General features: G+C 40.7%; 1 protein-coding gene across 5 annotated transcripts in view; it reads left to right on the forward strand.

Moving 5' to 3' along the window:
* Positions 1-24,134, forward strand: part of prkcz (protein kinase C, zeta) — a 130,127-nt gene that overhangs the window by 75,247 nt on the left and 30,746 nt on the right. For 3 of the 5 annotated variants that reach the window (XM_035643986.2, XM_035643987.2, XM_035643988.2), the window contains 9 exons: positions 7,680-7,811; positions 10,142-10,232; positions 11,446-11,501; positions 11,780-11,974; positions 16,579-16,676; positions 18,356-18,442; positions 20,507-20,642; positions 20,817-20,904; positions 21,171-21,290. In XM_035643986.2, coding sequence (XP_035499879.2) covers positions 7,680-7,811; positions 10,142-10,232; positions 11,446-11,501; positions 11,780-11,974; positions 16,579-16,676; positions 18,356-18,442; positions 20,507-20,642; positions 20,817-20,904; positions 21,171-21,290 — 1,003 coding nt within the window. Of the gene's footprint in view, positions 1-7,679; positions 7,812-10,141; positions 10,233-11,445; positions 11,502-11,779; positions 11,975-16,578; positions 16,677-18,355; positions 18,443-20,506; positions 20,643-20,816; positions 20,905-21,170; positions 21,291-22,315; positions 22,865-24,134 lie in introns of those variants that run through there. The other 2 variants (XM_035643989.2, XM_035643991.2) reach the window with 2 other exon arrangements.

A 24,134-nucleotide genomic window follows, 5' to 3' on the forward strand; every position in this document is an offset into this window, starting at 1 on the left:
GTGAATCTTCAGTGATGCTTTGAACACTCACATATTTATCTCTAAATATTCTGTTAATAGCACTGGTCTTTTTTCTCCTTTCTATCAGACAGCAGGACATTTTACACCGTTTGCCAAGGTATCTTCTCTTGGTGCTTTCTACTCTGGTCTTTTTTTCCCATGACCCACCACCACAATGATGTGCTTGAGTGGGGGAGAGTTGTTTCCTGTTTCTGTCAGTGTAGGACAGCAGCTTTTACCTTTCTGGCCCCAGCAGGGGGCCACAGCAGGGTGTGCAGGCATTGGGCTGTACCAGCATAAAGCTACAGCAGGGGTCAGCCAATAGGTTTAGCGCAAAGCAATTTTCCTCAGCAATGTTCACTGAAGGGGCAGCACAGGTTTACATGTGCATGCTTTGAGGGGAATTATCATTTCTAGCTACACTAGTAGTGCTGCTCCAGGAATGGCAATGTTGGTTGGTGCAGACTGAAACAAATAAACTATAATTGGATTGATTGCAATAATTAAAGTTTTGTATAAATCTTGGACGTAGAATTCTAAAGGCTTAAGGTGACACAAGGTTTATATGTTTATTTTTGAGTCAAATATCTTGACAGTTATTGAGCTAATTGGCACAGAATTAGTTTCAGTCATACATATGTTACCATTACTAATGTTTTTGGTGGTTTTCTGACTTTTCATTAAACATCATCCTCAGGTCATCCTGGAACTATAGCCAGGGATTTTAGCTCTACCATCACGACATTTTCTGATGCACCGAAGGAGAATATGTCACATCCTGGTAAGGTTTCTGTTGAAATGCTTCAGTAGTTTACAGGATCATTGTTGTTGGACATCAGTTGTTATAACACGGCTGCGCACCTGACGCAGTGCTCCAAAGTTTGTGTGGGTTGTGCAACCGACGCAGTGAAACAAGTGTCCACCAGACTCCTTGGTAGCGCTGTCACCTGTTACCTGCGCACCATTAGCATGAGCATGAGAATGTTAGCATGCTGACAGTAGCATTTAGCACCTCTCACCACTGTCCAAGTCCAGGCTGACAGGGAGGTTAGCATGGCTTGTTGTCTTGTCATTCAATCCAAATATAGTACACCCCTGTGGTGTAGTTAAATGATGAGTAGATGTAAATTAATAAAATTCTAATTTTTCATCAGTTTTTTTTATGTTGTTGTTGTTTATCTGCAGCACATTTCAATTTCACTTTGAATTAGTTTGGTGGAGGGCCAGATACAGTCCACAGACCGTCATTACTCCACACCGTGATTCCACCACACAGTTTACTGCCATTGGTCAGTTTGCTCTGATTTGATTTATTTGTGTAAAGATAAAACAGACATCACATCATTTCTCAGAATGTCCTGACAGCCAGTTTCCAGGCACCCATACAATCTGTAATACTTTCTACTGGACTGTCGATCGATGAAAGCCTTTCGCATACTTAAGAGAAGTTGCATGCTGCTGCAGTAGTCTGAGCCGCCACAATCGGTGCTCTCACACACAGAAACAGGAGGGCCTGCTCATCTGTGCTGCTCTCCGTGACAGTTGTTCCTGTTGATCCTGCCAGTCTTTCTTTTGTCCTTTAACTGTGGTGAAGTCTTTCGTATTGGTCAGGCTGGAATTTCACTGCATTACTTGTCATGTCACGTAAACAGGTCTTTATGTGACTATGTGGTAAATCGTTGAGTTAATGACACCCCAGAGTGGAGCCGACTCAGGGATTCTGGGATTACAGCTTCAAGCAGGGGGGAGGTCAAGCAGTAGGTGGAGGACGTTCCTGTTAGACTAATCTGCTCTGATGCAACGTCTGCCATGTCCATCACTGGTCATGGGTCTTGTAAGGGTTGAATGTTTTCTTGTGGATTTAAATCGTTCCTGGGAATATGTCTTCTTTTTTTAACATAAAATTTAACATTCAATAAATTATGTTGTACTACTAATCTTGATGGTACAACAATTACTGATTGTCATAATTTTAATGTTCTTGAACTTAAGACCTGATAAACCACAGAAATGTAATTATGGCTTGATATTTTACATTTCAACTATAAACTTTATCATAAATAACAAAAAAAAACTCAAATACAACCAAATAACTTAAAAAACAATGTTTATGTAAAATGTTAACATAAATGCACATCTTTTTTTATTGTTTATTCTCTCAAATAAAAGTTTTTATATAGGCAAACATAAAAGCCTACCCCCATATGTCTGTGCGGTATTTTATCTGCCAAATGATATATCGGTTGGGATCAAATATAAATTGGGTGTATTGGCATGGAGCCAGTTTTGAGGATCTAGTCTTTTCCTGTTTTGGTGGTTTGAGGCACAGAAGCATTGCACTTGCAGAGGGGTCTGCAACCTGTCAGGAGGAAAAAACCAAGCTCTGTCTGGAGCCAGGAAAAATATTTGATCCCTTTTAAATGCAGGTACCATTTGTCTGAATTAGCTTATCAACGTTGCTTAAAGGTCTAAAAGAGCATGTATGCATGTGTTTACCACAAAGTGGCTGATGTATGAGACTTTTTTAGGTAGGTAGGCTTTTTATGATCATTTGGTATCTCCATCTTACTAATGCAATGCTTTGGTGCATAAAAAAAACAGCTGACACTTTTTTTATTCTTTTTTGTGGATGCCATTTTTTTTATCATCATACCTGCATAGCAGCGCTGTCTGCACAATATTGTCCACGTCAGGTCTCATCTCAGGGAAGAGAGTATTTGGAGCTGGTGGCAGGTGATCTTTGTTGCCCTGTCCTTGATGGTCTGTACAGAGAGGGACATATCTGTAATTTTGCTGAAATATCTCAGTTTGATGATTATTTCATGTATTCACTACTTGTGCCCTTCCATGCCTTTCCACAGCCTTCCATGCCTTATTATCTCCTGAACTGCCACGAAACTTGCAGCAGCAGTGGAATTTGGAGATTTGATAGATTGATTAAACCTACCTCTGCTCTACTCTGATGTACGCAGCAATTCTGAAAGCGCTCTCTATTTTCCATCCACTGCCGGACACTTCCCAGTAAATTCAGCATGCTTGTATTGGAAATGACTTTCCACATTATAGTTTCTGTTGTTTGTTAACTTCTCATTACAGATCAAACATAACAGCAAGGAAGCAGTAGTGGCGATTTAAGCAAATGAAACTGACAATGCACCATTCATTTCTCTTTTTTCCTCAGATACTTTCCTTTCATTGGATTTTGAATCCATTGCTATAACTGAGAAAAACATGCACTCAATCCGCCGCTTTGATGTAGCTTATAACGTACATTAAAAAAAGCCAACATATTTTTACAACTGTGTAAGGATGAATTTAGGCCTACAACAATGAAAGCAAAATGTTAAAAAAAAGATGTTATTCATTTCTGACAAAGCTAGGGAGACACTAGAGAGGCCCCCCTCCCACAAACCCCCCCCCCCAAAAAACAAAACGTTAAGCTGTAACAGTAGAGTTGTTCTTTTTATCGTTTCATTAAAACCCTTGCTCCTCTGCACTCGGGTGCTTTTGAAGCCCCCTTGCTGAGCAGTGACTGAATTGAAGTGAATTTCTTGTCATCAAAGAAACAGAATCTATCTTGCCAGAACTTCACAGATGAAGGGATTATTTTGCTGAGTTTGTCACTGCATCTGCCATTGGTAAAAAAGGTAATGAGCCAGCGTCTGTGTAGTAAGATACTGAGTCTCAGTCACTCAGAAAGCCCGGGGTCCTGCACCACGAAGTGAGTCCAACATACCCAGGATATGTTTTTGTTATCTGGTTCGACTTAACCTAACATTGACCGTCCTGGATAACCTGTACTACGAAGCTGGATATCAACTGTCTCAGTCAACCCTGGATTTTCCTATTCGGTTACGTTAATCACAAGTGGCATGGTCAGAACCATAAATAAAGTTTTTAATATGATACGAAAAGCAACGCTGATTCAAAGCGACATGTAAAAGTCACATTCTACAAATTTAAATGAAAATAATATGAACAAACAACTACAACAGAAAGGAACCACTCAAAATATAAATATTAATACCAATATAATTTAAACAATCACAGGCATTTATCAAGTTTACTATTGAATGAATATTTTTGCCCTTTTGTCTGACGATGATCAAACTGTTATGTAGAGAAGCTGAAGTGATGTCAGACTGATCCTGCTGCTTACTATAGTGATAAACCCCGGTAAGAGATGGACCCGCTTCTGTTCTTCATTGTTTCTTCTTGTATCATATTAAAAACACTATTCATGGTTCTGACGATGTTGCTTGAAATGAACGAGTCCACCTCTTTCACGTGAACGCGTATAGGAAAACGCAGGGTTGACTGACAGTTGCAAACCTGCTTCGTAGTACAGGTTGTCCAGGATGGTCAATGTTACTGTAGGTTAAGTCAAAACAGATAACGAAAACATATCCTGGGTATGTTGAAGTCGCTTCATATTACAGACCCCTGATGCTTGTTCATTTTGGGAACTGTTGGGTTTCTTTGTTATATTGTGAGGTCTCGACCTCACTATGTAAAGTGCCTTGAAATAATGCTTGTTGTGATTTGGCGCTGTACAAATAAAATTGAATTAATTTGAATTGTATAGTGTTGAAAAGGGAAGCTTAAAGATGTCAGTCTGACTGCATATTTATCAGTTCTTGGGGTAAAGCAGCATGGGACTGGATGTGATCTGAGCTAAACAATAAAAGGCATAACTAATAGCACTGCCTGGTGTTTTTGAGCCTGTCCACAGCATGACGCAGTGACAGCAGCCTCAACACTTGCTTTTTACCTCACACTGGAGATTATTTTCAGGTTGAGTTTGCAGTGTGGAGAAGTGAACAGAGAGTGAGGCAAAAGTGTGTGATTCCTTTTTGAATGTAAGCCTTAACCTCTGTATGGAGTTAGATTAGAAAGACCCATTGAAGTCTCGCTGAAGCATTTCCATGGTAACAGAGCACTGACGGGGACTCTTTGTTCTTTACCCTGTCGGTGTTTATACACCCTGTGAATGAATGTAGTCGATACGTTGAAGTGCACTGCATCTAAAGTCTGTAGTCTCCAGTGAAACATTGAAGTGACAGATTTATTGATATCCACAGACGCTGAGCTGCAAACAAAACATCCCTTTGGTACTAATATAGCCATGTAAGAGACGAGCCAGAAAAAAAACAAGCAGAAGGAAAGAACCAATCAAAGAACAAACTCTCTGGAGACCCTGTTATGTAACAGAGTTAACTTCAGTCAGTCTTAGCACTACAATAGACGTATGTGAGGGAAGGGAGGAGGCCGATCCACACACCAGACATAATAATACACTAAAAACAGCTTAAGGGTTCCTGTCCAAAAACAAGTCAGAAAACTAGATTTAGACATTTTCAGTTTTGTGTACAGTTAACTTGACTCAACAAAAACACACTCCACATAGACTCAACCATGATTCCAAACTAACAAAACATTTTTAAAGACCTGCAGAACAGAAGTTGGGAAATGCTGTGTTTAACAGAATTCCTAGTGGTAAGTTTCCTGGAAAGAACCATTTCATTTTAAACATTATACTTTTGGTGGCTTGTAAAGACATAGCACATGCAGGGTTGAAAGCATAATATAGGAAACACATCTAAACCCAGACATACAGCAAAAACCACAAATAAATGCAGAGGGAACTGCCACACTAGCTGTGGTGAGAGCAACATACAGACAGTTCATGTGGGGTTTGAAGTCTTCCCCGCTCACAACTTGGGGTGCGGTCGAATTGTCCTTCCTATCTACTATTCCTTGACCTCAGTGGAAAACATCATGAGGTCAAGGAAAGGTGTAAAGGAGGACTCAGGACTTAGGAAAATCCGACAGTGTTGCTCAGAGAATCCGACTCGACTTTCAATACGTCATTATCCGACGGCAGATGTTATTGATGTGCGTCTTCTGTGGTGAAACTACAAATTTCCGAAGATGGTCTTCAAAAAACACAGCGGCTCAATCCAGCATTCTATAGCGTGTATTACCACCGTGTGGCATAAGATGTAAATATTATATTTTCATATTCATAATCTTCTACTTCTTCTACTTCTATTTCGGATTAAATCATTTTTCCGTTCTTGCATGGCGCGTCACATTAAATATCGCTGCCGCAAGGAATTGTGGGGCATCTATATTTCCTTTCCTTTCGCATAGGAAGGTCCAGTGTAACCTATGCTAAAGGAGATAGGAAAGGAAGCATTGAAGCACCTTTTCTACGTATGCATTCAGAGAATCCGAACAGTTCTTATCATGGCTGCTGATCAAATACTACGGGTCACTTCTAGATTTAGGAAACTTCATTAGCAAATTTGATAATTCGACTCTACCCGTGGCCTTCTTTCACTGCCCAGCTCCTTCATTCAGACCACCATTCATTCTTTAACCTCTGTCAGAACCTTTGTCTCCCCAATAAAGCTTCACTTTGTCAATTATAGCTATGTTTTTCATTTAGGTTCACACATTCAAACAAATGTACTACTCTTAGCTGCTGAATCTGATTGCAAAAAGGAGCTGACCACTTGACAAATAAAATAAAATAAAATATTTTAAAAAATGCTGTTTTTGTTCTTGTGAGGTTGTTACTTTATCACATTAATTGATGCCTTTATTTTCATACATACAATACATTTTTTTCCCCTCATACATTTATGACTGAAAGGGGGAGTAAGCGATTTTGGAGAAAACTTGTCTCTCTCAATGGGGTTTTTGATGATTTTACTGCACTGCCGGGCCACGAACCCGTAGCCTCGGGTATGGGAGACCGACGTACCTTCAGTCACTAGCACGTGTCTTGAGGTGTTGGGGAGTGATGTTTACAAACTGAACACACACTGTTGTGAGACGCGGTCCGCACCATTTTTTGTTTTCAATTTACAGAGCCCGGACTGCGCCGGAAAAAACAATTTTGTTTCCAGCTCACACACAGAACCGACAGCAGCAGCTGATGACAAAAACATTGTCAGTGACCTCAGCACCAGGCTCCACAGGGCAGGAGTGAATGTAGCACAGTCGACCTTTGAAGAAGACACTATGAGCAGGAATATTAAGGCCAGACCACGAGAGGGAAACCAAAGAGATGAAAAGGCCAAAGTGTGGAGAGAGAGGCTCTGTTGAGGTGGTGTCATGGCTGTCCCTGGAACGGGCTCACTAATCTTTGTCGATGGTGTGACTTGCAGTGTTAGTATATCAGAATGAGTTCACAAGTCTACAGAAACACTTTGTCTGACAGTTTTCAGAAAAATGAATCCAAACTTCATCGTCCAGCAAAACAATGAGCCAAAACACAGTGACAACACAACAAAGAACTTTATCAGGGGGGAAAGGTGGAAGGTTTTAGAGGGGTCAAGTCAATCACTGGACCTTAAACCTAGTGAAGCAGCATTTCCTGTTCAATAACCGATGTCAAAGACACATTATGGTTTGTGAGAATTTTGGAGGTTCAATTCATAGCCCAGAGTTATAAAGTTACAATTTTCCAGACAAAAAGTGTAACAGAACTTATGTATGAGCTCACTGTGACACTGTCACTATATCTACATTACATCATTGCCATCATGTTATTGCTAATCTTTGATGAGAAATACCCAATTTCCGCCCGTGGATCAATGATTTATGATTCTGATAATGAAGTCTGCCGATGTTTGAGGTAAAGACTAACGTGTCCTGCTCTTGTCTTACAGAAAGCCTACTGTGGCCACTGTAGTGAAAGGATATGGGGGCTGGGCAGGCAGGGCTACAAGTGTATCAACTGCAAACTGCTGGTCCATAAGCGCTGTCACAGACTCATCCCTCAGACCTGCCAAAGGCTTATGGTGAGTATTTCATGTTCATGAACCGAGCTGCAGGAAGCACAGTACTGGCTTGCCATATCCAACGCCAACACAGTCTCTCAGCATTCTGGCAAACTCTGAAATCCAGCTTACTTGTTGACGACATGTATGATGAAGATTTCATTCCTTCAGCAGGAGAGTATTACTCAAGTGGAGTACATATTCGTGACTTGCAAAGATTTTTTTAATATTAGACTGTGTTTGACACTCCATCACCTGTGTTCACTACACTCCAAGATCTCAGCAGTTAACCTAATGACTGAATGTAAACGATAAATGAGACCAATGCCTGTGATGCTTTTGGTAGAATGGATCCCAACATCTGGAGCTGCAGAGACATTACCATTACCACAAAGCTGAAAACTGTACCCCACTAATGATTCCCTTTTTTATTCCACATATTTCTTCTCTTTTCTCAAAACCTGGCGCCAAATGTATGCTACCCACAATGCAACTTGATCACAGACAGTTTGGTTGGAGATATGGGTGTGTTGAAGAGATGAGGAGCTCGCTCCTCAAACTCTACACCTCCAGATTCTTTTTTACAATTTCTGCAGTCTTCAAATTCAACCAATGCTGACTCAAGTGACATTACTCAGGGACATTTAACAGACTCCCTCTGCAGACACTAAAGGCTTTAGAAAGCTTTTTCACGTATACTCCATGAGTAACACCTTGAGATACAATTAAATGTTTAAAATGAGTACAGCTGACAATCTCTCAGTAACATTGTGACTTGAGCATCAAACTTCATTCCTTTACTCACCAATCTGTCTCCATTGGTGGAACAAACACTCACATTACTCTTTTTATTGCTATTTCTATCACTTGTTGGCTTCTCTTAAAATTTGCATGCTAACCAACTAGCCCATGCAGACTGGTTAGCCCGTCTGTTCTCTTTCTGATAGCGAGTCAATGTAGCAGAGAGCATATTCTAACCTCTTGTCTTGTAAATGCAGTAATGGCTGAAGCCTTTGGCCGGCAGCTGCTTCCAGCAAGAAAACACATCAGTGGCATTGAAAAAGGACAATAGCACGTTAAAGATGTATTCCAACATCGTATTCAGTGCCAAGATACGATTACTGATTCAGATGTCACTTCATGTGCTTACCTCACAGCAGAACGCTTCTTTTCATGAGCAGAAATGGAATCTGACTATTGAAATGTCAGGCTGACAGTTTGAAGTGATTTTCATTTAAAGATAAGATGTGATACCGCTCCTTCACACCCTTGGGGTGAAGCAGCCGGTCGCTGGAGGAGCTGCTCAGTGCAGTGACAGTGTCCTGTATGGGGTGGGAGTCGTTTTCCATCACTGAGGATAGTTTTGCTATCATTCTCCTCTCTCCCACCACCTGCAAGATGTCCAAGGGGCATCCCAGGACAGAGCTGGCCTTCTTGATCAGCTTGTCAAGGGTCTTCCTGTCAGCAGTTGAGATGCTGCAGCTCCAGCAGACCACTAGAAGATGGTCCTTAGGAGTACCCCTGCACTCCTAAGGACCTGAATCTGCTGAATCTTTTGTGAAGGGAACATTATTGTACCTCACTCTCTGTGAACAAGGAAATATTAACTCCTTTTCAACACATGCTCAGTTTGTTCTGTATTTGTGCGATCAGGTCACTATGATGACTGTGTGCTGCTCACTTTAGTTTAGGGTTTAGTTCGGTTTAGTTTAGTTTTGGACAGAAATTTTTTTTGCACTTAAATATGATCAAGCAGTTTGATCTCAGCTTTTTCCACATTGCCACTTCCTCTGCGACCCCATCTCACAGTTACTGGCAGTATACATTAAATATAAAAGTAATATGCAAGAAATGTTGTGTAGTACCCTTAGCAAATGTGCTGTAAGCTGCTGTAGTCACACAGACGTATTCATGAAAAATCAACGAGATCAATGTGTCCAAGCAAAATTCTGAAAAGTCTCTCCTTCCATTTAACTGAGAGACCAAGACATCAAGTTTAGTGGCAGCAAATCAGTATGCTCCATGTTATCAGACCATTTGACAAAATGTTGAAAAAAAAATTCAACTCTGACTAGAAAATCAATGTAGTCAATACAATACGACTGTCAGCTGCCAGCTGTGGGAATCCCCTCTCTTGATCGCAGCTACAGCTCAGTATCTTCAGTGCCACACAAGTGACTTTGTGACTCTGTTCACTAGCTGAGAGACTCACTCCAAATACACATGTTCTCGCAAACATGTTTCATCCTAAACTCTTTCAGGAGTGTAAATATTGGAGTGGATGTTTCATGGGGTATTTGGGTGAATGTTTTGATAGATATTTAGGTGGAATTCTTCACTCCTTTGTTCAGGATCCAGTCATGCCATCACAGGAGCCCCCTTCAGATGCTAAGAGTGAGGAGGTGGACCTTCCACCAGACGACACAGAGGACACAGATGGAAGTAAGACACTGAAACCATTTTCTTTCTCTCTTTTTTTTAGATGGGAGTAGAGTGCAATGGCTCCAGTTTTTGTAGTGTCTAACATTTGCTTCACTTGACTGCCTGGCTGCAAACTTTACCCACGTTAAAAAGATGACCCCTTCCAAAAGCCAGATCTAAAGGAGTCCTTATGTTTGGAAATAAATACACCAGGGGGAAGATGGGTCATTCCTTGCCAGTGTCAAAATACTTCAGACTTTGCACAGTATAAACATAACTATATGTGTTGACACAGCCACAGTAACCCCATGGCTTTGTCCAAAATCTACACATCATGTTCATTCTCAGCAGGTTCTGAGTATGTAATGTGCTCACACCAGAAAACTGACATACTCATAGCCAAGTCAGAGTTGAGATTAAGGCTGCATCCACACTACTACGTTTCAGTTTTAAAATAGCGTTTAAAAACAAAAACCATCTCAGCACACACAAGCGTTTTAGCTCCGCATCAGTATTAATCCCCATCTGTACTAACGCACCTGAAAACATGTCACATGACCATTGATGTGCATGCTGGTGTCAAAAGGAAGCAGATTATCTACTCTGCAGTTGGTTGCTCAGTAAAAGAAAATACTAAGAACGAGAAACGTCAATGATGAAAAGTAAGAGCAGGAATATCTTTTCTTGGACTGATGATGAGGTGGAACTGTTTCTGATAGTAAGTGTTTACAAGTTGTGACTGATAAGAACAGATCAGGAAGTGAATGCAGATGACAGCGTCATCGTTTCCAAATGTCTTTGTTTTTTTTGCCTGTACAGGGCAGCCACAGAGTTTGCAAACTAAGCATTTCCAAACTTCTCAGTGTTCGGTGCTCAAAAATCTCCGGAGTAGTGTGGACAGCAAGCGTAAACATAGCAGCAGTGATGCATTTTAAAATGGAATTGTAGTTTTGTGGATAGAACAGAGGTTTGAATCCTATTATGAGGAGACCGTGGGCTGATGTGGTGCACTGTTTGGGGGTCCCTGGTAGACGATACTCTGGGACCCCCTGTGGACTGACCTAGTTTGGTATTTCCTGTGGATAGACAGACCTTATTCTGTGTACTCCACCTCCCTCTACTGGCCAGAAAAAATAACAACATGTTAAATCAATAAGTGCAGATTCAGGTCTGTTACATTGTTAAATGTCTAAATGGTCATAATCCAATGACTGCATCTGTTTTTCTTTTTCAGTACCTTTTTTACCACACAACTGTACAGTGGATAAAACAGAAGATGCTGACACAGAGGTGAGAAGGGCTCTGAGTCACTACGGAACTGACTTTGTCATTCTTTCATTTATTGGTTTTAGTCAGAGTTTATAAAAAAGTCATCCTTTCTTTTGACTGCAGTCACAGGCTCATTTGAATTTAATACATGTTACATTTTTCGGAATAAGCCATGAAAAATATTTTGGATGAAATCTTTTGGAAAGCATTTTTAATTAATCATCCTTCAGCCTGAAACTCAAACATAAAAACATTCAAACTAAAACTTTAATGTTACACACTTCCTCTACCCCATCCAGGATTTCAAAGCAGTTGTGGATGGCATTGATGGCATTAAGCTGTCCCAGGGACTTGCTCTGGGGCTGGGTGACTTTGACTTGATTCGAGTGATCGGGCGTGGCAGCTACGCCAAGGTGCTGCTGGTTCGGCTAAAGAAGAACGAACAGGTGTACGCCATGAAGGTGGTGAAGAAGGAGCTGGTCCACGATGATGAGGTGAGACATTTAATACATAAGGGATGTCAAGTGCTTAATTAATTGATTAACCATCTCTGCTCTAGTGTCAGAGTGCCATTGGCCAAGATGGCTTCCCCTTTTCAATTAAATGAGGAAAACAAGGTGTCTCAACCATATACTGTATTTAAAGATGGACGATGCATCTCCACTTCCTCCCAATATGGATTACATTACATTACATTTATTTAGCTGACGCACTTGTCCAAAGCGACTTACAATAAGATATTATATCCTGGATACAGGGGCCACCCTCTTGCACTGTTTATGTCATTTGGAGAGTCTGTGTAGTAGTGATCATGGAGTGGAGGTACAGTATCGAGGTCCCATCAATGTATTCACTTGACCAATCACGAGTCAGTCTCAGCTGTCAATCATGATATTTCACCCTGTTTTTTCTAAGTATTAAATAACTAATTAAAACCCAAACTTATCAGAAGCATGACCACTTGAACTTACATCAGTGTGATAAGAACTTCCTAAAATAATAGAAGCCATCTTTGAGAAAAATGAATTATCGTTTACTTGGAGGTTTATGACGACTATACTGCAGCCAACCACCAGGGGCAATCAAGAGGATTTGCCTCCACTGTAGGGTAACTGTCATGTCGTCCATTTTTATTCACAGTCTATTGTCTCAACAACCAGAGCTTAATGGAGACACTTAATTCAAGTGGTGAATTGGTGGCTTGTCTACAACAATAGGAAAGTTGAATCAACTTCACTCTGCTCATTGGAGCATCAGCATAAACCTGAGTGATAAAGATAATGATGAAGGAATGTGAACCTTGAGAACCTAATGGCACTAAATATTCAAAAACATGTCTGGTTTATTTCAACATTCAACCATATATTTTTTTAATGATGTTTAGCCCTTTTTTTAAGATTACAATGACATCATATTCACTTAAGTGAAATCTTGAAAATAAGAGCAACTCAAATTTGGTTATTTAACCGTTTGCTCAAATTTTCTCCTCTAAATGAGTGATATGAGGTCCCAGGTCAACATTGGTGGTTTTTTTAACAACACCTGTGGCTATTCTGTCTTTTCCCCATCGTACTTGCCACAACTCCAGATAACGGGATGGCAGTGTGTTATTATTAGTGGTGTGAATGTTGACCAAATCAGAACCCTCCTCTAACAAGTTTGTTAAAGTAGAAACCTGTGTAACGGTTAAAAAGTAATCTTTGGATTGTAGTGTAGTGCAAATTGTGCACCAGCATCTGGTTAGCTTCATGATAGATTGGGGACAAGTTGCCATTACTGGATGGGTCACTCTTGTGGATAAATGGTGCCAACACACACTGGTAGCATATTTTCTACAAAATACCTATTGATTTTTATGTAAACCCACACTTAGGCAATGTCACGATACACTACCCTCCTATTTCCCAGCTTCACCATCTCTGCTCCAGTGCAGCAATTTAATCCAATTCACTCCCCACAATAACAAATCACAGCCTCTGCACACTATGTCTTTTTGCCGCCTCCAGTTTGTGCTGCAGACATCAGATGGTGTGTGTTGTGACACCAGCCAGTGTGTGTTGCACACTGTGTTGTGTGTTGTGGGGTGGTGGAGGTGATGGTACGCCTGAACCAGTTCAGGATAGATGAAAGGGAAATCAGTGGGTCAGATGTGTTTCATGGGTGTAATTCAAAAAAGCCTTTTAAATGCTTTTTTGAATTACACTTTCAGTACATGCTCTTAGACTTAGAGGATTACCCTCTTTATTTAATTGCTTTGACCTTGCAGTCCAAGTGTGAAGCAGTCCGTGATTAGCGGACTGAAAAGCAGGAGGACTCTAGGATCCCACAGGCAGGGATTGAGATCTGCTGGACTATGAAACTGGTCTGAGATCAGCAACGAAAGGAGGGATGTAATGATGTGAAGGAGAAAAGTCAGAGAGGGAGAGTGGAAAAAGAACAGGGAAATATGTATGGGGGGAAGGAAAAGCATGAGCGAGTTAAAGAGGACTTTAAAAAGTCAGAAACTTGTGGGAGCTTCTGAAAGGAATGAATAAAAAAGAAATAGGACAAGGGGTAAAGACGAAGTGGGGGTGGAAACAAAAGTGGCAGAGAGCTTATGAAGTGAAAAAAAGGCTTAGGAGGAAGCAGGAATAATTGAGTGGGTGACTCACCGGAGATGATAAAATCCTCTTTTTTTTTGCTCTGATGAATGGACAGATGAACATGACGTGAAATTCATTGCTGAAAAGTAACGTCTTAGGCTCTTATAGCAGGAAACATACAGACATACATATCATTCACGTATTATTTATGATTAATGTAAATGTAGCTGGCTGAGCGTGGGCTTTCCTTCTGTACGTGGGCTAAGAAAAATGTTATTCCCAATTGTGCATGAGAAAACTATCGCAGCACAACTCCATGTCTCTTAAAGGGTCAGTTCAAACAATTAAATTAAGCTATTTTCACATACATAGTGGTATCCAGTCATGCAGATGAGATTCGCCTCCATTGATTTGTAAGGAAGAGATGCACTCATTTGTTTCTTCTTTTATCACTCCACTTCAGTTATTGTATTGTGCAAGGACACTTGTGGAAATAATTCAAATCATGTTTTATTACTGACCAAGCATCAGCTCTGAAGGAGGGCATCAGCAAAAAAGGGTTGGGCATTTTAATAATTTGTGTCACTTGTGAAGTGGTGGCCCTGTGGAGCAGTGGTTCTTGGTTTAAATCCCGGTTCGGCCAGGGGCTTTCTATGTGGATTGTCTGCGTGGGTTTTCTCCCGGCACTCTGGTTTCCTCCCACAGTCCAAAGACATGCAGATTGGGGGTTGGTTCATTGGAGACTGTAGGTGTGAATGTGAGTTTGAACGGTAATTCACATATATTTGCTGGCAACCTGTCCAGGGGGAACTCTGACTCTCACCCAATGTCAGCTGGAATTGGCTCCAGCCCCCCTAAGACCGTGAAAGGACAAGCCGTTTAGCTAATGGATGGATTAATGGCACAAGCTTTACTGAGTGATCTGCACCTCTGCCCAGTTCAATATTACAACAAAAAGAAAAGGACAGTGTATTAATCTAGTTCAGTTCATCTAGGAACTAGTCACTGTGTGCTGTGTGTGCACTACACCCTAAAAGGGTCAAAGTTACATGAGGGAGATAAAAAGAAGAATAGCGCTGTATACTGTTGACTCTGCTGTGTTGTTGGTATATAATGCCACTAGATGGCACTATCACTCAACTCTTGTAATTCCTTTGAAAAACACTCCCCACAGTCCAATGGGCCCCATGTAGCTAGAGAAGATCATTGACCAGCAACTGTATCATCCAGCATCTGCACATTGAACTCAGGACAACACAGATCACGCCTCCACTTCCCTCATCAGCTTCTTATCTGCTTTTCTTTTCCACACATCAGACTTGTTTGAATCCAGAACAAATTTGCCCTAATAAGAAAGATTTGAGGAAATTGTTGTGCTCCACTAGTGTTTTGATTGAACATCCCATTTTTATTTATTCATGACTATATTCATGTACAGTAATTTAATAATTAATCGTCGCAGTGGTCTCATGCCGCACATCAAAGGGAAGCTTGTGAGAGCATTTCCACAGACTGAATACCAACTACGGAAGGAGCTGAGATGACCAACATGAGATGTGTTGTGACGGCTTGTTCTGCATAATTCTAAATTCCTCGAGTAGTAATTAGTTGACCAGAAGGAATTTGGTATCCTGTGCACAGTATGGTATCTCTATTGTGGTGTTATAAATTAACAATTTAATGTTGCAGCACAGCGTGGCAGGGGCGCTCAAAATTTAGACACAAACTTTGTTGTAGCTCACATAAAACATTAACTATCATCAACTAAATCACACTTTAAATCAGCATAAAACATCCTCCCCTCAGGCTGAACACTGACACCTCTACTACTGAGGAGTGAGCAATTACAACCACAGATGACTGATGATGATTAAACACCATATTAAATATATCTAATATTGTATCTGTATTTCATGTATTTTAACACTTTGTTACATCTGATTTAGATCGGAGATATAAGAATAACCTCAAATGTACTTAGGTGTGACCACATGTTGCCAAAGGCTCAAGAAGTAAGACAAGTAAATGTTCACACCCAAACCTAAACATGAACTACTCAGGTCTTATCGTTGTGGCTTTTGATGGCTTCTCTGAACTTTGACTGTCCCAATGTATATGTCCACATATTTGCATAGTGAAGTGTCAAGTGAACTGGGCTTTTGGGGACATTTGCTTTAATGTTGTCCTTCTACATTCCACATTTTCAACACATACAGTTATAAAAAAAAAGAACAGCTCTCTCTGGCATAAAAGGTTATGGTTTTCAGGACACGCTTGGCATAATCTTTTTGCACTACCATCCAAGGTCCACCCACTTCACTGGGACAGTCCAAGGCACTGAACAGTGTCGGGATAATCCTGAATGAGAGGAGACTCTCTGGACTAACTACATTTTTCCTCTGTGGTGTGATATCGCTATGTCTCTATAGTCCATTGATCAGACAAATTGATTCTTAATACATTATCTTCCCTTCATGCCAGCTCTGTCTCCGTCTGTCTCCCCCTCATCTCTCCAGGATATTGATTGGGTGCAGACAGAGAAGCATGTGTTTGAGCAGGCGTCCACCAATCCGTTCTTAGTCGGCCTCCACTCCTGCTTCCAGACAGAAAGTCGGTAAGAGCATGGCTGACGCTGTGTGAGAGCTCGCACTGCCTACAACACCTGACAGGGATTTTCAGTAACATGAAATATTACTTCCTGATGCTGGTCTAAATAATGGATACGGTTGTTTTATCTTTATCATTTTATTATCATCAACATCATCAACTGTATATCTAGCAAATGCCGGACATAACAGGTGTCGCGATATACCGATGTTAATTATACACATATGATTAAATTATGTACATAATTTAGCTCCTCTTAAATCATTTCTGTTTCTTCACACCCTGACGCAGTAACTAACTGGTTCACACGCCAACAGAGTATGTATTACTATTCTGCATTATTTGTAGTATTTTTCATGATAATATCGTCATTTTTGCCAAGATAACTGTTGTGAATATGTGCTGACGCGTAACATTATGTCATGGAACTTCTAAAATGATTGTGAAGAAAGAAGAAACAGAGCTTTCAGTCACGAGATCTCCACCACGGTGAATGTTTGAAAAAGGGAAACCTCTAAATTTAGAAAGAATTCAAATATAGAACTTTTTTTTTCACTTTTGTAAAAAGTGAAAATACACAGAAAGCTCCTCGGATATGAGATATCTCAAAAACCAAAGTTAGAACCCCCCTGTAAAAATGTGTTTTTAATATAATTTTGCTATAAATTATTATATTCATATGCTTCAGGGAAGGAGGCTCTGCTCTCTAAGAATGTCCCTGATGATCCTTTTCCTTTTATTACCTCTTGGATTTTGATTATTTTGAGCTCCTGTTTACTTCCTGGAGTGATTAACCCTCAGTTTTTAACCCACGTAAAAAAGCACAGGTGTGATGTCATTATACCTTTGAGAATCCTTTTTGTCAAACTTATGCCCTGTTGAAGGGTTCATGGCTCATGGAAGCTTGGCTTCAGTACTAAATAATTTCAGCCTTCTCTCTACATAAGATTGCCTTTGACCATCTTCAATCTGCATAGCAGTGTGTCGTGATTGCTGCGATTTCCTCCAAAGTGTGTCCAAAAATTATTGTGTAGACACAGCAAATGTGTCAAAAAACCCCTCAGTTTATCAAACTAGCTGTAGAGTGTAAACGCCGCACCGCAGAGCTGACTGAGCTCAGTGGCATCTGCATGAGACAGAAAATGTAGTTGTGGTATGCAGCATTGGCCATTTTTCTCTAAATGAAAAAAAAAATTGTGTCACCTAACTGCAACATTGGCCATTTTTCTCTAAATGAAAAAAAAAATTATGTGTCACCTAACTGCAACATTTCAATGTCATTGAAGTTCTTTGACACAGAGGCATAAGCTATACCAGTCCACAAAGACAAAAGTGGTTAGTAAGAAAATTCTGGGCTGGTTTTTGGTCTCTTTAATGGATTTTCTGGGTAAAAAGATTAACTAGTGTTAGCCTTTAACACCCTCTAGCTCTGATTCTGTTGCATTCATCAGGGAATTATGATTCAATGTGTCTATTGGTAGAATTGTAGTGTGGTGCAGAATATGCCTTCCCAAGAAGATGAATTGAAATTAGAGAGATAAGCAGACACAGCATACATCCTATTTTATATCTCTTTTTTTTAATCTGCATGTTGCCATGTATCTATATTCTTCACTTTGATTTAAAACTCCACTCACAGTATCAGCTGTATACTGATGGATTTTCCCATCATGCTCTGGTTTCCAGGTTATTTCTGGTGATTGAGTATGTGAATGGCGGGGACTTGATGTTTCATATGCAACGACAAAGGAAGCTCCCGGAAGAACATGCAAGGTAAGCATCCAGGTGTTGGAACATCTGTTTACGTACACAATGAAAAGGTCCCAGTCAAGACTTTAAGCATCTGTATTTAGATACAATACATAGTCTGTAACTGTTTTAGTTTTACATGAAAATTAAACTTTTGTCAGGATCTTAGCTCGTGTTGGAGGTGCATGTATAGTACATTTATAATTTTTAAACAGTAATTGAAGTGAAGTGATGTTTTTCCTTTGGCTACTCTCAAATGTCCACACTATTTTAAAAAGTATCAGGACCAAGTGGAGGCACTGCAGTGAGGCCTCCAGCAGAAGGCTGCATGACTACAGCATGACATACAAAAGGGTAGATTTAGAACTGGATTTCTGTTAAGTTGACATGGCATAGTCAGCTGGCTACACGGGAAACACGTCTATGCAATTTGGGCCGACTGATTGAACTTCCTCCAGATGGGTTCTTTTGTGTTTCACAATTTTATGTGAAGGGCAGAGCTGTAGATGTTGTCTTTTGGTCAGAACAAAAACCCTCAGTTTCATGAAAGCAGTTGTGGTGAAGGACAGCTGGAGTGTGTGTGCATGGCTGGAGATGCTTTTGTATTCATAGTCTTTGCATTCAGTCTGAAATGTTCCTCAACAGCACACGTCCTCACAAATGTATGTTTAATGGGGAGTTTAAAGTAGCATCGCTTTACAGACATTACAATGCAGCCAGAACCGAACTCAACACATTTTTTCCACCTCTGAAAAATATAATGAGCACCCATAATTCATTGTGCCTGTCTACTTACAGGGCACTCCAACTGCGGCTCTGATAAATGCTGGATCAAAGGCTTGGTAATTTAGAGAGGCACTGTTGGGCCCCAATTGGCCCCTGCAATCTGTATTCTGGAGACAGTTGCTGCACATATGCAAAGCAGCCTGTTAATCACTTATAATGATTGTACATATTCATGAGCAGCGCTCTTACAGAGAGCCTTGCTGCATTCCCCCGTGCAGTGGGGGGAGGCGGGCCGGTGGGCGGTGGATGGCGCTGCTGATAGGACACACCTTCTATCAGTCTGATGCCAGCAATGAAACAAGGGTGTACAATGAGGCCTGTCACAGGGAGAACGTGGGGGAGCGATGTGGGATTTGTGATTCTTCTGTCAAACATCCTCTCCACTACAGTCTCTCCCTCAGTGTTTGACAATCGTGGATTTACAGCAGGCAGACAGTGTTAATGAAGGCTTATCTCCGAGAGGCAGAAAACACACAACCTACACATGGAGAAGAAACATGCCACTGACTCACCAAAGATGCACACCAAGTGCATCTCATCACTGTTAAAGCAATAGAGTGTAAAGGCTAATGTTGACTTATAATATGTATCTATGGTGCATAAATCTACTTCACTTTAGAACTCACTGATTGGTTAGAAGTGAACAGAGGTGATGCATGTGTGTTATGTGATTCTGTAATCATCACTGTGAGTGTGAAGGTTTTTTAATTTTGTACTTATGGGTCAAAGCTCATTTCATGCTGTTGGAAATGTTACAAATATGTTATGAAGTCCAACATACATAAAATAGCCATTCTGACTTTTAGAAAACAGTTATTTGGGTTCTTAGGTCCACACAAGACTAACACAACTATTCTGTCACCATCAGACCAATTCACATGCACACACTGCATATGGGTTAATTTTCAGTTTCGATCACAGAGCAGACCTACCCAACCAATCAGAGCAAGGAAACGTGTGACGTTATGCAAACTGACTGGAATTTAAACAGAATACAGAAGGCAGCAGTTGTTTGTTCTTCTTTTGGAGAAAATGCTTTAATACTGTCTCCATAGCAGATTCAACAGACCTGTCCACATCAGCAGCAGCCATCTTAGTTGGTGATGCTTGTGCCCCATTAAGTGCACCTCTGTCAGTCATCTTATCACCAGTGTCAGAAGCAGGACAGATAAAAATCTGTGAGAGTGAATAAACATGAGCGCTCTGACTGGTGTGGTTTTCAGGCCAGACCAGTTTCCTCTGTACTGGTGGCGCTAGTGGACAGACATATCATCCTCCATATTTCTCCCTGCTTCCTCACAGATTTTATGCTGCTGAAATCTGTATTGCTCTGAACTTCCTGCATGAAAAGGGCATCATCTATCGCGATCTGAAGCTGGACAATGTTCTCTTGGACCACGAGGGACACATCAAGCTCACAGACTACGGCATGTGCAAGGTAAAAGATTGATTAGATTGATTTCCAGTAGACTGTGTGTACGAGTGGCGTAGGTTCATCAATAATGCTGGAGAAAAGTTTTGACTGAAAGTACTAACAGGGCCTCTATCCTTTTTCCACCATTCATGTTTATGCACTTATCGTACCTTATGCAACCACTGTTCCTCTACCCAGGAAGGGATCAGACCAGGTGACACCACCAGTACTTTCTGTGGAACACCCAACTACATTGCACCGGAGATCCTCAGAGGAGAGGATTACGGTGAGTACACAAGTCGCCCTGGGTTGGATCAGTTCAAACACTGATACAACCATATTTTGGGCTACCAATAGTCATTTTAAGGTTTATAAAAATAAACAATGAAAGATGGACTGAAAAGTTCATGCAACGCTGCACACATGCATGGATCTCCAATACTAACCGAAGCAGACTCAGTTTGTGATTTATACTGATGGGAGAAATCTGGAAAGCAGATGTCTTTTCACACCACATATATCTGAATGAACATATCGTCTTTGTGCTCTCAGGCTTCAGTGTGGACTGGTGGGCTCTGGGCGTGCTGATGTTTGAGATGATGGCTGGAAGGTCCCCATTTGACATCATCACCGACAATCCTGACATGAACACAGAGGAGTACCTCTTTCAAGGTGAGGCAGAAATAATGTATACACTGGGCTTTTACCTGTTAGCTGCACAGAGCAGTATGAGCTTTCATGGCACCACTGTGCAAAGAGGGGGAAGAGCATGAAATAACAACAAGAGTATCATTTTATTTTCAAAAGTTGTTAGGAATTCTCAAATGATGAGGTCACAAAAATGGCCACATAAAAAAGGTTTTTTTTTTCTTTGCTTGATGGTAGAATGAATATGCTTTTTAAATTTTGTTAGCATCTACCCGGTGGAAATAGGAAATTTCAATTACCTGTGAGTGTTCTTTAGAGGAAAGGTCAAGTTCGTTAGCAAAAGGTTTTTCAAAAGGTTTAATCATCCAGAGATCATAAATATCCTTCCAAATTTTAATGGAAATCTGGCCATGAGTCTCCAAAATACACGGTAATGTTGGATGGTGGTGCTGAAAGAACTATTTCAGGGTCACCATTTGTAGTGATCCTCGAGGGCCCTTTACCACATATCACAGCAGCCTTGCTGTTAATCCAGCACTGGACTAACAGACAGACTGATGGACCTACGCTTATGTTTTGCTATCATAAGGCCGCTCTACTAGCAGAAGGAGCCTTAACTGTCAAAGTAGCAGCTCTGTGAAGCCGTTTTCTGGGCTAACTGCTAACATCGTAAATGTTCAATTGCTGATGTTTAGCAGGTATGTTTACCCTTTATATGAGTGTTAGCATGCGAACATTTGCTAGTTAGCTCTAAACAGTACAGCTGAGGCTGATTGTGTCATTATATGGGAAAGTCATTTCATGGCAACACATCCAATAGTTGTTAGGGCTAGATATTACCATCATGGGGCTAAATAAATAGAATGTACTTTATGAATTAGAAATAAAAAAGGAGAACAAACAAACAAGCAAGCAACAACCATAATGGTATCATTGTAAATGCTGGAAGGTTTGAGTTATCTGAATAGTTAGTATCTTTTTTATTGAGAAATCTTGACAATGTTTTTTATTCTCCCTCCATTGTTGTATATGTGTCCCTGTCTCATCAGCAGGAATGTACCCAGCTCCTAACTACATTCTCTATGGTTAAAGAGATTGGAAGAGTAGAGGAACACTGGGAAATATGAATATTGAAAGCACATTGTAGGCTGTTTGGTGCCATTTAAACAAAAACATGTTAATTTAACCCTGTATGACGCATAACCGATATTCTGAGAGTGGGTAAAACAGATTCCATGTAATAGAAAAACAATTGGCTCCAGGCTGTAAAGGATTAATGTCTGTGTAAATCCAGGCTTACATGTGTATGGTATGCTTCATTAAAACGGAAGAATCTCAGAAAACTGAGCTAATTTTATTTCTCTCAAACGTTAATTCATTTTGTTTGCTCGTTGTTTTACTCTGTGACCATTTGGGTTAACTTAGTATACAATTTAGTGATTTGTCTGTTTGAAATTCAGTTGACATACGTGGTCTGTTACCCCCAGGCTAACTGACCTCTTTGCAGAAATGCATGCTGTTCTGGCTTGTCTTAAAGGATGATGGGATTGTGACAGCTGGCTGTATCTACTGGACATAAATCTTACTACCCAAAAGTTGACACTATACTGTTACAGTTTGTGTCCGTGTGTAAGAAGTTAGTGAATATTTTAGAATTTGTGTGATGATGTACTGCAGTGTGCACATGCTGTGATGCATGCCCCCCATGTTTGGAGCAGTTGCGCAATTCTCCAAGAGCTGGCAGCTGGTGGAATTTTCATTTAAACCAGGAGTGCCAAATTACCACACTGAGGCATCTGATAACACAGGCCTCTGTCTTCCATCAGTCAAATTGCAAAGTAATAATAATAATAATGATAATAAATTCCATTTATAGAGCACTTTTCATTGCTAAAAGCAATCTCAAAGTGCTACAGAGTAAAAACAAGATTAAAGAAATATAAAAAAAAATAGCTTAAAGTAACTGTTAGAGTTACAATATGGGTGTGGTGGTTTCCGCAGACCACACGGGTGATGGTCTTCTAAGGACTTTTTCTTCAGTGGGAAGTAAAGGAAAATTAAATCTGTCAACATTGCGTTCTTTGGAAACCATCCCACCCAAAGAAATTTACCTTTATCTTTGCAGAACTATCATTTGAGAATAATGTTCCAACATTACAATGAACTGGCGTTCATTGCACTCTGTGGCAAATCTTAAACTTATCAGGACCAGAGCTCGGGCCAATCAGAAGGCACTTGAAAGTGATATTGATGTGCCAACCTGAACTTGAAGTGGGTGAACTGGACCGAAGAAAACAAACTGGGGGTGTGAACACATCCTCAGAGTAGAGGAACCTCTATGATATCTTTGCTTCTATTTGCATATGTGTTTCCTAAATCCATAAGGTAGCCCTACATAGCTCAGCCCCATGCCCACCTCCCTTCCTCTCTCACACAGCTCCCCACACAGACCTCTATGACAGAAATTATTATCCATACTACAGAAGCCTTGTGTTTCGCATCATGTCTCTGCTGTGACTTTCAAAAGCATCATGTGGCACCATGACTAGCATCTGCCATTAGCACCGTCCTCATGGCAGTCTTACTGGTAGAGCACCAGGTTCCTGGATGAGTGCCTGCCAACGGAAACCAACCCTTTCACCATAGGAGCCACCCAGCCATATGTCACCTAGCGAGACTCTGTGATAGGCCCTCTTTTGGATACCAACGCTTCACATGCCAACCCCAAGAGCTTTAGACAGACAGAGAGAGACAGGCCACAAGGTTGGATTAAAACAGGCAGTTTTAATAACGGAAATATAGTGGAAACCTGTACTTTAGGATGTCCCTTAATCCAGTGTTTTTCAACCTTTTTTGAGCCAAGGTACA

The sequence above is a fragment of the Scophthalmus maximus genome, chromosome 3 (genome assembly GCF_022379125.1).
Source record: "Scophthalmus maximus strain ysfricsl-2021 chromosome 3, ASM2237912v1, whole genome shotgun sequence".
Taxonomy (NCBI): Eukaryota; Metazoa; Chordata; class Actinopteri; order Pleuronectiformes; family Scophthalmidae; genus Scophthalmus; species Scophthalmus maximus.